The 18,399-nt window shown below is 37.6% G+C and overlaps 1 protein-coding gene across 1 annotated transcript; it reads right to left on the minus strand.

Annotated features, from left to right (window-relative positions):
• Positions 1-9,769: 9,769 nt before the first annotated feature.
• LOC139745620 (cytosolic beta-glucosidase-like) lies at positions 9,770-17,340 on the minus strand. Its single transcript, XM_071656022.1, has 4 exons — positions 17,045-17,340; positions 11,492-11,966; positions 10,640-11,204; positions 9,770-10,221 (listed from the first exon to the last, which is right to left on the minus strand). The coding sequence occupies exons 1-4, from the start codon at positions 17,338-17,340 to the stop codon at positions 9,770-9,772; spliced, it is 1,788 nt and encodes a 595-aa protein (XP_071512123.1).
• Positions 17,341-18,399: the final 1,059 nt, after the last annotated feature.

Below are 18,399 nucleotides of genomic sequence, written 5' to 3' on the forward strand. Positions count from 1 at the left end.
ACTCTAAAGTCTATGTACTCTTTTAAGAAAGCTGTAAAGACAATGCTGCTCTCTGGATATCAGTGATCTTATACAATGTCATTGTAATTGTATTGTATATGAAATTCCCTCGTGGTAATATCGCCGTTCCGAAATTTATTGCGTAATGTTATGTAACCGACCATGACCTGTAACTATTCACATGTACCTCGATGAGAAAATACTTTGCCATGCTTTACTATTCGGTGATCCAGGTGACCTAACTTTGTCTAAACATTTAGCGAAAGCAGACAGACCTCTCCCTTACTTTCCCCTTTCTTCTTATCACTATGCAAGTCATCCCTCCCTCGATCCTATTTTCCTATATAATAATAATATAATGTATTATGTACGAGGGCTGCATGCAAATCAAGCAATGCTTAATGTAGCCCTTCTACATTATTCACTGCATCGCTGATATGTTTTGTTGTACATTGTAAAGGCAATGAAGAAACTTACTTTGTTAACAATTAATGTTTATGTATATTATAATATGTATGGCACCAACAATGTATAATACATGTGTATGTTTCTGCACGAGCAATGATATAATGCAGGAACCAATAAATCAAATCAAATCAAATCAAATAATACTTCTTTTACCCCTTTGTAGTCGAAACAAATTCCTTTTATAAAGTTATCGTTGCGAATGTACAATGATAATACAGGAACCAATAAATCAAATCAAATAAAATCAATCATGACGTGCTTCTATATTCACAATGGAGAAAGTGGGTCTCCTTGTCGAGTTCCCTTTTCTACATTAAGATATAACCACTTCAATTCTGGTCGTTTCGACACGACTTACAATGATTGAATTGATATGATTGATAATATAGGACCAAATCCAAAAGAACGAATTTCCTAAAGAAAATGGTGTGAAACTGCGAGTCAGATGCTTTAATGCCCAAACAAAGCTAAGAAAGTAATGGCAATCAGTATGAAAGCTCATGTCATCTCTGACTCCAATTGCCTCCCTTTTTCCTCCTTTTACTTTCTTCAGACCAACTTTAAAATTGGTTAAAGTCACCTCAAAATACCTCATACAATACTTCTGCCCTTTTTGAAAGAATTAATGAACCTCTGACATAAAAGTATGGTGAAGTTTTATTGTTTTCACTGAGGTGTTCCAGCGGTCGCATCCAAGCGTGTTCAGACCCTATTTTGTGAGATGTTAAAACCCGGTAACTCTGCACACCAGGAAATTGTACGCACACACAAAATCATAGAAAACTATGCAGTGGCGGATCCAGGCGGGGGCGCACAAAACACTTGTTAAAAATCTTGTAAAGCCCCCCCCCCCCCCCCTTTTTTTTTATTTTTTTTTTTTTTTACGGGAATCCTGGATCCGCCCCTTTCATGTTTCGGGTTAATAATTTCCAAACTTAAAATTCTTCCCCTTCCCCCAGCTCCCCCCTCCCCCTCCCCCAAGTTACTGTGACAGAATGTTACAACGTATAAGCGATTTTGTACCAAGAATACAAATTGCTTTTATTCTTGATTTCGCTTTTAGAAAGGAAACATTGAAGACTTATTTACATATGATATCAGTGCGAGTTTTATGACTTTATGACATCATTACCTCTATTGCTGGTATCAACACTAAATGTTTACGACTGATGCCAATGTGAAACTTGAAATTCTGTGTGATTTTCACGTTAATAGACATTTCGATAGAGCTTCTATCTGTTTCACTCTAATAAACTTGGACATATGTTTATGAAATTGCATCTCTTCTAACATAATATATAGGATATTTTTAAGGCAGAAAGGTAAATTTAGAATCCATACAAGCGAACAGAGGTCAATGCCTTTGAATGATAGCTCAAGACGTGATCAGAGCTCTTCCATTAAGTTTCTAGCGGAATCCGTTAATTCTTCTACGGGTACACTGTGTAACAGCGCCATCTATGAAGAGCTTGATTTTTTCCCCCCTTTTGCCGTTTCTGTCCCCCTTCATCATTAAACTTTGCTCTTTCCTTTCGGCTAGTACTTTACTATTAGTAAACATCGCTAGCTCTCATATGGTTTTACTGATAAAAACTAGAAATGTCCCTAAGGCGAGTGATATGCCTCCGCTTTATTGTATTATTCTCTAAATAGGTCTACAGCATACGACAGTTTCACATGATTTGCAAAATATTTAATGCCATGTTTGGATGTTTGATGGCACAGGTCAAAATATGTTGGACGGTTACAAATATATAATTGTACCACGTTTTGTTTGACATTTAGGCTCAATGATGAAGATGATAATAATGATGATAATCATGATGATAATAATAAGAAGAAGAATAAGAATAAGAATAAGAATAATGATAATAATAATAATAATAATAATAATGATAATAATGATAATAATAATAACAAAAATGATGATGATGATAATAATAATAATAATAATAATAATAATAATAATAATAATAATAATAATAATAATAATAACAATAATAATAATAATAATAATAATAGCAAGGTTTTCTTCATCCAGAGTAGCCTATTCAGTGTTGCCACTGCTCTATAGCAGAGGGCCCTGCCATTATTATTACCCTTAGCGTTGCCAGGTGCCCATACACCTGGGTCGAGAGGGACATTGTGGGTGAAAACATCATGTCCAAAAACAAGCACTGGGCGGGAATCGAACTCGGGTCCTCCGACTGGGAGTCAGGAGTCTTCATCCACCTTATATGCCACAGTGTGCCCTTGACCTTTGATCCTATGTCCCATTATAATTTCCATTTCCATGATCGAATTTATTTTCCGCTCGCCCACGTAGTATTTGTACAGTTTTCCTCTTTATTATTGTACATATATGTTGTTCTATAATTTGTCTCGTATATTACATGAATCTTTTGCAAGCGTTTGAACAATATCATTTAATGACATGTATACATTGTACTATGTTTTTGATTTTCGTTGATTGGAAATAAACTATGATTGAATTGAATTGAATTGAATTGAATTGAATTATAACTTTCTCCAAAATAAAATGGTCACTACCTGATAACATCAAGTTTAATGGCAACACCAAATTTAATGGGAACGCTTTAAGCCACTCATAAAAAGAAAAAAAATACTGATATAGGATTTTTACTTGACCTTTGACACCATGGTCCAAATCTTTCTCAGCAAAATCATTGTGCAGTAACGTATGCACCAAGTATACATTGGGTCATTTTGAAATTAAGGAGAAAATAGGGAAATACATTTCTGCATGAAAATGTTGATAGAGTAATTGCAATATTTTATTCTGACCTCTGACCTCATGACCCAAAACGTCCCAAAGAGAATCACTGTCAGGCAAAGTTCATGTGTATAGGATATGTGCATGCCAAGTTTCCTGACCCCTTGAGCCATTTCAGAGAATTCATACATAAACTAGATTATGCACTTAATCATTATTGACTTATTCGGTCGCGGATGGATTCAGGGTTGGTCACAATTCTTTAATTCATTATTCCGAATTTTGTTTATGAAATGTTCTGCTCGTGTAATTCTGAAGCGCTTTAAAGAGTGTTTGAACATTTTGTATTGTATTGTATCATATTGCATTGCATTGCATTGTATTGTATTGTATTGTATTGTATTACATTGTATTGTATTGTATTGCATTGTTTACTGTACTGCATTGTTATTTCTACACACACGAATTCCCTATTGTATATAATATAGTAAGATTTTCCTGCATTTGAAAATGAAACAGGGTTCGTTTTAATTCGAACTTTGGTGCCTTTATGTAGAAGGTTCGTTATTCCGATAAAGGATCGATTGTCCGAAAACGAACTAATATTCGTTATTCCGAAGTTTCGTAAATCCGAAATTTGAATACTATACACCTGCGCATTGCGAAGCCAGGAAGGACGGGGGTGGGGTTGGGGTGGGGGTGGGGGCGGGGGGGGGGGGGGGGTCACCGTTTATGTCGAGCAGTTAGAAGGATGGGAAGTGAATATAGCGAATCTTGATGCTGGGGCGTACACAGAATATCCTTTCAAAGGTGATGATCAGCACAATGTCATCATTAATTTTGTGATTTTTCTTTCCTACCTGTGAGTGGCCTTCTTAGCCCCTCTGAGTAATTCGACTTCATGCGTGACTCGTCCTAATGAGGAGTTGAACAAGGGCGCCGGAAGTGGGGGGGGGGGCAGGGGGGGGGGCAGGGGGGGGGGAAGCACTTGCATTTTATTTGGGGGTGGGCAAAACGAGTTTTTGCCCCACCCCCCCCCCCCAAGTGCTCCCTGTAACAAATAATTCATTAATTATTTAAAGACCAAAATGAACAACAAAGACATTTTTCTTGTCTAAAGATGTCAATTTCATAACTGAAAATGCAAAAATTACATATTGCATGATACACTAACAATATACATTATTATATCTGTATACAGTACAGTCGAGTATGCCATCTGAAACATACATTTAGTAAACCTTACATTTTTCCTTTTCTTCTCTGCTTTTTAGCAGTATAAGAATATTTCTTATTGCTCGAACAATGCGATCCAAGCTTTTAATGAATACATTTCAGACGAATGGCAAAGTGGCTCGCTCGCTCTGCCCATTATAGTTATACACTGTAGTAAAATGAAGAGTTTTCATACGTCATAATCATAGTCCTTCCCACTGAATTTTCACTATGTTTAATTCCCTAGAAATGTGCTGTTAAATGCTCTATAAACGCGACTTTTATACTCTGTATTTACAAAAAGTCCCTAAAGTCCCCCGCTCGGTCTCTTCGTTCCCTCGCCGAAGATCTCTCACCGTCACAAAATGTATATCCCCCGTATGTTATGATCATAGTCCTTCCAGCTGAATTTTATTTGTTAATTCCCCAGAAATTTGCTTTTAAATGCTCTATAAACGCGGCTTTTGTACTCTGCTTTTACAAAAATCCATACCGTGGGAGGGGTGATCCCCCCTCCCACGCCCTCCCCCGCTCGGTCGCTTCGTTCCCTCGCCGAAGATCTCACACCGTCACAAAATGTACCCCCCCCCCCCCCGTATGTTATGATCATAGTCCTTCAAACTGATTTTTATATGTTAATTCCCTAGAAATTTGGTTTAAATGCTCTATACACGCGACTTTTGTACTCTGCTTTTACAAAAAGTCCGCTCGGTCGCTTCGCTCCCTCGCCGAGGATCTCACACGGTCACATTAATGTATCCCCCGTATGTTATAATCCTAGTCCTTTGCATATATATCATAATTATTTCATTCATTTCATTATTTCATATATTTCATTCCTTAGAAATTTGCTTTTAAATGCTCTATAGACGCGACTTTTCTACTCTATAGCTGTTTTACAAAAGGTCCCTACGGGAGGGGGGGGGGTTCTCCCTTCCACACCCTCGCCGAGGATCTCACATCGTCACATAAGTGCCCCCATCGAGATTTTGCCCCCCCCCCCAAAAAAAAATAAATAAAAAAAAAAAACACACAAAAAAAAAACCACACACAAACAAACAAACAAAAAAAACCAAAAACAAAGCAAAAACAAAAACAAAAACAAAAACAAAAACAAAAACCAGAAGTGTTCCGGCGCGCTTTTTCATCAATTATACCAGTAAAAATTGTTATTGTACAATATTGTGAGTGTTTGTGTGTGCGTATATCCATGACGTACCTACTGCATACATGTCTATGCGAGTGTGTGTGCGGAATAACGATTTTATCTATTTTTTTTCATTTTCGGCTTAAGGAACCTTCGGAATAACGAACCTGTATGGGGAATTAGGCACTAAAAACCGCTGTTATGCAGCCTTTCAGCATTCAAGGCTACAAAAAGGAAGTATAATGCGCGTCACATGCACAGCTATTGCCTCATTGTATACTCAGTACATGTATTGTATCAGTGATGTCCTCACCATTCTCCCTTCTCCATTCTCCCTTCTCTCTCTCTCTCTCTCTCTCTCTCTCTCTCTCTCTCTCACCAATGTTGCCTGCTTCTAATACCTGTATAGTTTAATTTGATTAAGGACATTTCAAGTTGCTCCCTTTCCAAAATAAAACACGACTTTTGTTAAGATGAATTACTATTTGATATGATTTCATTATACATGTATATATATATTTGGGGGGGGGGGGAGGGGGGAGTTCTTTTAAGTAAACATGCATGCAGTGTATATACATGTACATGTACAATACTCAAACGAAATACATTGTAATGGCGGTTAGAGTAATCTTCCCATGGCAGAAACGGCTGGCATAAACGCGTCAAACGTAATCTTTGAACATCTACGTAAGAGAAGGAAGATCAAAGTTGTTTATTGTTTACAGTTACGTGCACATCATGCATGGCGATTCTTGCCCTTAATGTTAAGAGGAAGTATCTTGTGTTAATCCTTAACATGGACCAAGCCTGGTCGATGACAGTGAGATGAGATAACGGTATCAACTAATATAGTTTAAAGGTCAAAGTCTTGAGAACATAATTACCACTCCTTTCTTTTTACCGTGTTGGTCACACTTTTGTCAAAAACGAAACGAAATATGCGGTGATGGACTTAAGTGATAAACGCAGAAATCATTGTTTCAGTGTAATCAGTTGATATGAGTGAGATTTTGAAAGTATTACAATCTTAAGTTACAGTGAAATGTTTTTAAAAATTTTGATTGTCCCAATGAGCATTAGTAGCTATACACGTGTAGCAAATATATTCCTATAGTTATATTATAATGTATTCCCGAGATGATTAACACAGAATAAATCATGAAAGAACATCTTATATCATTTCTTGAAAACAGTTACGTCTGTGATTATCGCACATAAAACCAAAATGATAGAAAGACCTTCCAGACTTCGTTCACAGTTCGTATTGACGACACCGATTCCATTCATTCAGTTCGTTTGAACGGCTGCGAGTCGGGACTGGTATCGACAGGACGCGCGCAGCAGAGGAAATAGGCGCTTTCACCGGTTTGTTTGGTCGATGGAATGTGACCGTATTGGTGCTTCGTTGTTGTTGTTGTTATTGTTATTGTCATTTTTTGTTTTTGCAAATAAAACACCCGATTTTCCCGGCATTGAGACCAAAAGTTAGAGTTCAGTAGGCTATGTACAACATAATGTGAAAACCAAATTTTGATAATTTTGTCCCTATATCACGTGTTTCACCAGTTCGTTTGGTCGACGACGATATGGAAACTTCTGGTTTTGTGTGAGTTCATGGTTAGGCCCCTATGGTGAAGAAGACTATGTATCAACATAGTATAAGAGGTCTCTTCAATCGGCGATATACGGGAAAACACACGTAATTTAGGACATTTCTAGGATCTTATCACAGCTATAGTCATGCGAAAATATTCGAACTATACCTTGTTGATATGAGACTCCGATCCTGTTCCTGCAATACCAGTAATTGCTCTTGTATACCATCGCATGGTAACATTATGGAAATAAAGTGCGCTATCATTCCCTCTCTCTGTCTATCTATCTCTGACTTGATACTATGATAATGATTACATAAGTGTATCGTAATATTGTAATTATTTTATGAGATATTGATGTGCCATGACATGCTACTTCTGTTTGGTAGTAAGATATTGTTTATTTACAATTTATACATGACAGCAAATGTTGGTTGAATCTAAAAGTGAGTTTAGGATGATAGGATAACACAAGCAAAATATAGAACGCGTGATCCCCTGTTTGTCGATGGCCATCAGAATGATGACAGACATACAGACACACGTACCACCAATAACACAAACACACTCACGCACACACACACACACACACACACACACACACACACATAAAGATAATAAACAACCATCTAGTGATAAAATCATATTTTGTTTTCTTATACATTATTAGCAAATTTGCAATACTTTCTACAATGAACGTAGGGTTCTATCAGGTTTTAATAGTTTAATGTGAGGATAAATAGGATTAAAGCTAGGGTTATGTTGTTGGTCAGAATTTATGTTTGTAAGCGTTTATGCCTTCCCTTTCTTTTGTAGGCTTCGTATATTGCTACAATATGTTTGTCGCCGGCGTGTGAACATATCCACTCCCACCACGGCCTCAACACTAAATGTTTGTCTAAGCGTAATGATATTTCATAGGAGCAATGACATTTTGCAGGAGCAAATGTCATGGAACCCTCAAAGAGATCTATTCACTCGATTTCACATTTTTCTAACAGCCTTAACATGCCCGGTTTATCCGACATCATTAATTGGCACCATATAAAGTGATATGTGTTACCCCTCCATCCTCTCACCCCCCCCCCCCAAAAAAAAAAACACTCACTTTTGCCTATTGCATTCATCCTCACAAAACTGAATCGCACTGAGCTGTTCACACACACACACACACACACACACACACACACGCACACATACACACACATACATACATCAGGATAATGAACAAGACATTGTACGCGTAATGCTTTCATATCATACAGTTTGCAGATTCTAATAACAAACCAAAGCCAAAATATATGTGAACTGAGTAAATGCAAGTTTTCAAGTTTATTCGGTGGCGTCATCGCTTTTCACCTTATATTTTCTTTAATGTTGTTCTAAATGACGTCATAAAATGAACAGTATAGTACTACTTATCTATTCAATTATGGCACCGAAACTTCAATAATTCCCAAACTTTCGTCCAATTGTCCTAAAATTTTAATTGATGTGTTCTAATATATTTATTCTTTTACTCAATCCACATTTTTATATTTGGCCTTTGGTTTCTTTTATTAACAGACGTGAGAATTATGTAGGGTCCGTCATTACCATACAATAAGCGCTTGTAATAAATTATCTTCAACGAAAAGAGAAAAGGAAATTACGCAAAATATGGTTCGCAGTTGTCATCCGCGCACCTCTGCGATGTCTGGTACATCTATTTCTTCTGTACTCTTATCATATTAATCTGCTGCCACTCTCAGGAAGAAATTACTGTAGATATAGGAAATTGACTTGCGTGAAATCGATAAAAAGAATCTGTTGTTGATGTGACATTTTCAATAACAAGTGTGCAAAAGCAATTATTGATCCAAATTTAGTTACATCTGAAAGTATCCATGTTATTCCTTCGCTCCAATTCTCTTCTTTATTTCATTATTAGCTATTATGTAGGTTTTGCCTTTATCTTGCAATAACTCCTAATTTGCATGGTCTTAAATGGAAAAGCACAAAATGAATACAGTTCTGTATGATACAGAAATAAAAACAAGGAATTCTGCTTAAATTCGTCTGCCTGATATCATTCAAAGTTTATTGTCTATAAGTTCAAAAAAATGTAAACATAGTATCATGCATTATATAGGCCTATTGGTATACATGTTTACAGTCATGTATACACATGGTGTATGTCTGCTGTTTATTTCATGCATAAAAATATATACCCATGTATTTACGACTGATGTATACGTGTATATTACTAATTATGTATTTTCAGCCATTATTCATTTATTGATTATCTTTTATTTGCTATTGCGTAACACACAGTAAATCTAGTCATTATCTATTTCGTACCAGACGAGCCTAAACAACTTACAGAATACACAGGAAACACGTGTTCATGTACATACAAATTTAAGCCATGATTTGTCACGATCACTGGTCAGATTTGAATTGCCGATTTTTAATGACTGTAACCATTGCCAAAGCCTGTACACCTATCACTATGACCGTGGATGTGCTACATCCAGCATGCTTTGACAAAATCTTTTACGTTTCTATGTCGTTTATCTCTACAGTGCAGTCACTTTCGATTAACAGCCCTTTTTATAGATTAAATGTGACTCAAAAGAGCGCAAGAAGTAGTAAAAGTACACTACTGAAAAGTGACGCCCTGACAGTCACGCCCCCTGATGTAGTCATGACATCAGTGGTTTCCATGGGTGGAGTCACGTCCCCTGATGTAGTCATGTCGACAGGAGGATCCGTGGGCGGAGTCACGTCCCCAGATGTAGTCGTGACAGGAGGCTCCGTGGGCGGAGTACCGCCCCCTGATGAAGTCATGATAACAGTCTCCATGGACGGAGTCGAGCCCTGGTTTTCGGGCACGAATCCGTTCTGAGCGACGATCTCGCTGTACATGATTGCCGACTGTTTGGCTTGCCTGGTGAGGTCCGGATCGGAGAAGTTGATGTAGTGCATTCCAAAACGTTCGCTGTAACCCGCTGCCCACTCAAAGTTATCCAGGAGCGACCAGGCAGTGTACCCCCTGACGTCAGCTCCATCAATATTGATGGCTAAATGGTATGATATCAAGGGAGGATATAGAAAATAACTTTATAACACAATACATTATATCATATGCCTTTTTCCTACAAATTCAATGGCCTTGATGTGGCTACGTCTGTCTTTGTTGGTTGGTGGGTTTTTTTTTCGCTTTGTTTTGATTTGTTGTTTTTCTGTGACTGTGACAGCGAAAGCCATTCTAGTTTTGATGCCCGGTCAAGCAAGTTATGTCCGTAGTAATAATGTTAAAGTCAGTTTGGAGGAAAACTAGTAGATCACTTCGCTCCTTCGAATTATTGGCCCGGCCACTTATCATGACTGTGCAAGACTACAGATCTTATCATTAAATGCATCATAAAACATTCGAATTCAGAAATACATAAATGTAATTGCAGTTAATAACATTGACTTTGCAATCACTGAACAAACCTTTCAAGACCTCGTTGATGTAGGCACGGAAGAACTTCTGTCTGCTCACGTCGTCCAGCTCGTAGACGTCGGCGGTCGACACGCCGTTCTCGGTGACGTAGATGGGCATATGGTATTCGTCGTGGATCCATTTCAGCAGGTTGCGAATTCCCCAGGGACACACCGCGAGCCATGATGAACCCGACGAGGGCCAGGCAGCATCCTGCCACGTTCCGACGTCTGAATCCTCCCAATAGCTCGGATTGCTATTGAGGTTTTCTCCGTTGTCCACGGCATAATTAGATGTGTAGTGATTGAGGCCAAAGAAGTCGCTAGTACCCTTGATTTGGGCCTTCTCATCCTCCGTGAACACAGGTAAGCGCGACTCGTTGTAGCCCTGGGCGGCACTCTTTCTACTGATCTTGTCTTTCATCACCTCGGGGTAATCTCCGTTGATGAAGATCGGGTGAGCATACCAGCCGAGGTTGAACTGGAGGTTGCGATCAGCGGCCTCAACGTCGGACGGGTTGCTTTTATTCCACGGCTCAGCATGGTTTGAATTCAGGGTAATGCCAATTGAACCATTCTGTAAAGAGAAAATAGATCATGAGTTCTAAGATGCCGATACGTGGTTGTTACATGCACAAAGTGGATATCAAGGGGTTTTTTTGGGAATGTCACAGGTTTGATATGGCTGGTAATCATTGCAGTTGGTATTGTGGCCTGATTAAAAAAAAACAAAAGCAAACAAACAAACAAACAAACAAGACGTTATTTGTCAAGTTGTTATTCTGCCACTGGTTGTTATATGACTTGCTTTTTTTTTCCTGATGTAGGATGGATGGGTGACTGAAGTCAGAATACAAATCTAACCTGCAAGCTCCTGTATGTGTCATTGTAGGTGTGATAGGCTTTAGCATGAGACTTGATGAGATTATGAGACACCCTGTAGACCGTGGAAGCCATATCTTTGATTCCAGGGGCGTTCGTACCCTCGCCGTAACCCAGCAGCGAGACGATCCAAGGCTCGTTGAAGGTGATCCAGAATTTCACACGGTCACCGAACCTCTCGAAGCACAGGTTGGCGTAATCGTTGAAGTGGTCGATGACGTCCTCATTGTCCCATCCTCCGATGTCTTGCAGGGCCTGAGGGAGATCCCAGTGGTAGAGCGTCACCATTGGTGTGATCCCGTTGTAGACGAGTTCGTTGATGACGTTGTTGTAATACTCGATGCCAAATTGGTTGACGTTGTTGATGGTTCCATCGGGCAAGATTCTCGCCCAGGATATCGAGAATCGATAGTATTTGAGTCCCATCAATGTCATTGCAGCCACGTCCTCTGCATACCTGTAATGCAATGTGTGTGACAAAGTGAAAGTGCTTACTCCAACCATGACTGGCTGACATGAATCTTTCATTTCCAGCATCAACTTTCTTCGTCTTATGTGACTCATAGATAGTGCGTTTTAACCGTCAGTTGAATATGAATTTGATTCATTTCATAAGATTCACTCATTTTCCATATCTAAATAATACAAATTATTACAAAGTAACAATGATTATTAAGTGCAAGCAGGTAAAAAGACTTATTGAGATAGTACAATAAATATAGATATGCACATGAATTGAATATCAAACATTTGCAAACTGAAACAATACATACACAGTCATGATACAACTACTTTGAACTTCGAGAAATCAATGCACGAGTTAAGATATTACTAAATTTTAAGGAATGGAGAAAACTGGCAAAAAGAAAAGAAAAGAAAAGGAAAACTTCTAGAATTAGAAAGTTCCCTTGGCAAAAAGAGAAATACATACATAATGTATATATATATTATATATATGCATGTGTGTGTGTGTGTATGTGTGTGTGTGTGTGTGTAGTGATAATTTATGAAATAAGAAGCATTTGAATCAAAGTAAGCGAATGGGCACTCAGATTCACGAGTGAAAGGAGGAAGAGGTCCAAATAAAGCAATGGGACGAAATCACACACACACACACACACACACACACACACACACACACATATATATATATATATATATATATATATATATATATATATATACACGAACACAAATACAGAATTATTCTTAAAAACCAGAAGAAATAAAGCCAACAACGCAGGACAAAAATGAAATGGGATATGTGACGAGGTGACCGACATGGAATTCAACATTTAAGTACATTACAATACAGACTATCTATCAAAAAAGAAACTCACAAAAGAGGAGTGTAGGAAGTCGTTGGACTTGAATTTAAGGTAATAGTAGTCCGTTGTATTCAATGTTTCAATAACCACTTATATCAACTTGAATCTATATGTGCCAAGACTTACTGAACATTTAATTTCAGCCCGAACAAGAGTTTTTGGAAGAAAAAAAAAATGTGTTCGATATAAGGATAGGTGGATACAACTGAACTGTCTTGTGTCTTTTTATGTATTGAATTGTTAAGAACAAACACTGAGTGGAATGCTGAAGATTATTGCCATGGGGATTGTACATGAGTCGACAGAGTTGCATCTGGTATATATCAGTAATCAATAAATAAATCATTATAGTGTGAACATGAGTGGTATAGTGTGGGTGAGTATTCAAAGAATCTTTTTCTGAAGTATTAAGAACTTGTTGAGAAATGTTGAAATACCATGATTTAGATATCGACAGATTGACGTGGAATAAAGCATTTAGAACTTTTCTCTTGGTAAAACATATTTGAGTTGAGCTATTTTCCCTGTATAGGCCTACTACGGAAACCATTCTCACAAATTTTATCGATAAGAACATTTTAAGAAACTTTATTGTCTAAAGAGACGCCGAGGAATTTAGTTGAAGTGACTTTCGTTATGGGAATATCATCTAACAATATTGGGCTGGGAAGGACAGTTTTATAGGTATTACTGAAAACAAGTAATTAGCCAAAATTGAGTCATAAGTTGTTATCTTTCATCCAATCACTTACTTGAGTAAGTTTATTGTCTAATTTGTAATATGTTCAGAAGGATTGAAATGGGAGTGAAACATATTGGAATCATCAACTAATCTTATAAACTGCAATATTTTTTAGGACATTTGAATGTCATGAGGAAAAGTAGTGGACCATTACAAGCTTCAATGGTGAGGGTTAGCATGCCAGCGAAGAAGAGGAACCGTTCACGTTTATACATTTATATCAACGTCATGACTGACTATAATAGACGACATGAATTAGAGACTGATAGGGATTGTTTCTCATACATCTGCATGTTAATTGGTTTTTTCAACTATGCATCATCTTTGTAAGCTGCGAGCAAGTGGACTTATCCTGTCAATATAGTCTTTGTTTATTCACAAGTTATGTACAGTCTCAATCTGATGTTTCATCTTTCTCCTATGTAACTATCGTTCTAAACATTTTGAAACGGTATCTATACATTTATCCCCGTCAACTGTCAAAATATCACTCTTTAATCAACCAAGACAATGAACAAACATATGATATTATATAAACAATATGAATCGTTAAGGTTAAGACCAAAATTCTTATTTGCACTGATATCGATTATTACTTTGCATTTTTCCATAAAGTTATTATATTCTCCTTCTTACGCAATCCACTTTCTTCATAATTATCATTTAAATTTTGCCTGTTGAAGCTAAAAATAGCTCACATCCACTCAGGGGTCACGACGTTCTGCCGTCGTAAAGTAATTTGACCTAATGTTTACTGATTGATAAGCGTAATAAACGTATAGATATGGATCATAAATTTTTTATTATACTGTCCTATAAGGACCTTTTCCGCCTTTACAGACCTACGACAAGACATGATTCAGTTGACCAACATCTCGTTGTTTCGGTGCCCTATTATACTGACTGTTAGAAGTACTATAGTACATGTATAAAATGCTGTTCGGTATTAAACGGTTACATGAATGTTGTTCCATCACACCAAAGAGACAAACTTTTTTTCTTTCTTTTTTGGCACTTGACTGTTAATTCAAAGCAATACTACCAACTCTTACCCCCATGAGTAATGATCACAAGAGTTTTAGAAAAAAAAAATGTTAACCAAACTCTCTTGGTATCAAATCTAACTGAGCATGCAGGGGATCCGATTCTTTGTTGACTTTACATTTCAAACTGCTAAATCAGAGACAGCATTAAAAAAGCTTCACAAAGAGAGAGAGAGGGAGAGAATTATTGAATAAATTTCACCCCTTTCTTACATAAAGTCATACTCCGTCTTACAAATCCCCATCATTTTTCCACAAATCTTATCAAAGAAATAATTTCCATTTCAAGAATGTTAATCATCATTGCAGTAAAGAACTAGGGTTAATGTTTTGCCGCACGCGGTGATTGTTTTAAAGGGAAAATTAAAGGTACTCAATTCAAGCAAAAAAAAAAAAAAACCAACCCAACAACAACAAGCAAAAAACAAAGTCATGAAAGTTATTTGTCTTTATGAATAAAATGAAAGGGTTGTTAGCTGGTATGTTCTTATCCCATTTGCATGATTAATTATGCAAATGTAATTACCGTATTGTTGTGTAGAAACATGTGAAAATTTACATTTTAACGACTTTTTTATCTTACTTCCGAAAACCCAAACGCCTTTTTTACGTACACTTCTTTGAGTGTATGTCGGTAATAAAAATTCCAAATGTCCGTCAGTCTCGTTTGTTCTCATAGACTTTGGAACTTTATAATATAGTATCGTCAAGACAGGTGTTTATCGTTCTATTTTCCACTTGTGATATGATACCCAAAATTAACTAGATTTCTTTGTAAATATCATTCATATATATGTGTGTGTGTGTGTGTGTGTGTGTGTGTGTGTGTGAGCGTTCCCATAAGTCCCAAGAAAGTTAAGTGTTTTACACAAGACTTGCAAGCAACCAAATTAGCTTGTGGCATTATAAATACGGCCATAAGAATGAGATATTTTACTCAAGGGCTATTATCGCTACGCTGACCCTCCGAAACATGTTTTTTTTTTTCATGCATATGAAGGTAACAAACCTAAAGTCCGTATCCTTGATGCCTTTTCAGTGAATGGGAGAGGGTGAGATTTTATGTCTATAAACAATATTCCATAAGGCATGATATAGATCTCGGCCCCATTTTATTAAAAAGTTGAAGTTGCAGAAATGCGGAGTTGCGGAGTTGTTGAAAGTTAATGGAATGGTAATTGTCATGGTAACGACATGAATCCAGTTCCCTGATTGGCTGTTATACCACGGGAAGCATGCTTTTTCAGGTGTAGAGTTGCTAATATAACATCTTTTTCGAAACAGGGCTGGCAGCGTAAAATTATGTGAACTGTATCATTCATATAGTACAGCCGTGGATGGAAGATGATAATGTACAACATATATATAGAGTGCTTGGTAACAGGAACAAAGAATAAACGCATACTGGCCGTTTAATACATAATCATAATAATAATGTGGGCTGAGGGAATGCAGTAATGTTGGTAGGACAAATTAGCGAAGTTTTAGGGAAATCAGACGATATGTTCAAAAGTTCCGATTTTTAAAAACTTTTGGCTCACCATAGCCGGATGAGAAGGCTTCAACATTTTTATGGCGTCACGCATGGACAGGGACTATGAGAAAGATCAGAATATTTTCACTTTTCCATAGCATAATTAAAGAACACTTGACTTACCTCTTTCGGAGAGCAGAGGAAATGATAATTATAATGAATTACCCTTAATGCGTCAGTGACAGGTCGATGAAATGTGTATATTTCTTCATCAAAACAAAAATTTGGGAAATTTGTATTCTCTTTGCATTTTCTTTATATCGTCGTTCTGCAACGACATCACGATCTGAAGAAGACAGTCTTCCAATCAAGCATGGCGGCACAAAAACGTTAACAATTTACAACTTTTCAACGGATTCTCCTATTCTCCCAGAACTTTGCTGATGTGTTCTATACATTGCTATGATACATTCACTAAAGCCACATGTATATTCGTATTTCATTCCCATTTCAGATAGACACTCTTAGCGACAATGATTTAAACAAAAGATAGATTGAAAAACAAACAAACAAATAAGCACTGATGAATAGAAATCAAAAAGGTTTTTAGTATATAGCTGATTCATCGAGGAAAGGACTTTAATGAAAGCTGTATATCTACAAACGGGGAGGTGAGGTACAACCTTTTGTCTAAATGGGTGTGATTTGACCGATTCCGTTGCTTCACGCGGAAAAATAAATGTTAACTTCAAAATTTCTTAACTTTCTTCGATATATTTGAAACTCGTTATACCGGCTTCCTTTCTTGTTTTCAACGTAACTCATATTAACAAAGTCAACGCCAGAGCGTACAGTTCTGCTGTAATCTGGTATTGTGGTAAGAAGGTTGTTACCGACAGATTTGAGTGAGTGTCACTGGGAAAACAACTATCAAAGCATGCAGCTTACTTTTCGTAACTGTTGCAGGCGACATCACCAGTGTCATTGTTGTAGACATTCCCGCCTTCATGGGTGTATGTATCCCATATGTTCTCCCCTTTACCTTCAGCGTCCCAAGCACCTTCGATCTGGTACGACGACGTCGCAGAGCTCCAGGCGAAGCCCTCGGGAAAAGTCCCGTAGAGAAGGGCGTCCCTGACGGGATCGTTGAACACGTCCGGATACACGAACTCTGGATCGTCGGAAATCGCCGGAGCGACACTGAAGATGATGAAAATTGCTAAAACTATCAGTAGTTTCGTCATGATACTTTTATTTTGTATTAATGTAGCACAAAGAAAAAATTTCGGATTCCAGTAAATCACTTCTTGGAAAATGTTTCTTAGTTTCGGACTAAATATATAACTTTCCTAGCGTCTTCCCAAGATACACCAGCTGTGTTCATAGAATGAGTGTATTTATTGGTTGTGCTTTCAAAACCCCCATTGCCAATTGTTACTTATTGCTATATTTAGGGGGATGAATTTCAACAAAGAAACGCCCCCTATAGTTCATGAAGGATTCGATAACATTATCTAGAGCGGATCGGGGGGGGGGGGGGGGGTTGCAACCCCCCCCCCCCCCCAAAAAAAAAAAAAAAAAAAAAAAAAAAAAATCCGGGGACCATTTTTTGTTTTAATCTTATCTTTTTTTTTAAACTTGCAATTTTTAATTTGGCAATGACCTCTATACCAAAAATAGTGGTGTTTTAGATGCAAGAAAACGCCATTTTCACACACAGATTTTCAAAAATTCTCCCTACTGTGGGACGGGGGACACCCCTCTCCCACACCCCCCCCCCCCTTTTTTTATAAAAAGCTAGATCCGCCCCTGATTATGTTGTTGAAAGGTTAATTGCATGGGTTTTTTTTATCTCGGGCACACACGCCCTTGAACTTTACATAATTATCAAAGTTTGCAAAAGAAAAAAAAACATATACCAACTGAAGCAAGCTTTGGGTGCGAACCAAGAGTAAAAAATCTCATATACTGTTTGATTCCAAAGGTGTTGATAAATGTCAAACTTCGAGATCGAGCAAGGGTAAATCCAACTTTGTACAGTAAGTAAAGCTTTGATCTATTTACCTTTCAACTCTACAAACAATTGGGGGAGGTACGGCCTTTTGTTATTTTCCTCATAAAATAATTGAACATTGAACGGAATGATATTCGATGAAGCTTTACTTTGGAGCATAAAGGGATGGGTCTGCTTGCCACTCCCTATGATTAAGGCTGTAGATGACCTACAAATTTTGGGTGGTGTTCGTTACTCCGAAGGCTCGTTAATGCGAAAATGAAAAACCGTTCGTTACTCCGAAGGTTCG

This window comes from Diadema antillarum, unplaced genomic scaffold (genome assembly GCF_040938485.1).
Source record: "Diadema antillarum isolate AM-2024a unplaced genomic scaffold, OU_Dant_1.0 seq00001279_RagTag, whole genome shotgun sequence".
Taxonomy (NCBI): domain Eukaryota; kingdom Metazoa; phylum Echinodermata; class Echinoidea; order Diadematoida; family Diadematidae; genus Diadema; species Diadema antillarum.

Coding starts and splice junctions, on each gene's coding strand:
- LOC139745620 (XM_071656022.1), bottom strand. CDS start 17,340: ATGACGAAACTACTGATAGTTTTAGCAATTTTCATCATCTTCAGTGTC. Junction 11,967..17,044: donor GCCTGCAACAGTTACGAAAA/GTAAGCTGCATG, acceptor ATTGCATTACAG/GTATGCAGAGGACGTGGCTG. Junction 10,222..10,639: donor CATCAACGAGGTCTTGAAAG/GTTTGTTCAGTG, acceptor CATACCATTTAG/CCATCAATATTGATGGAGCT.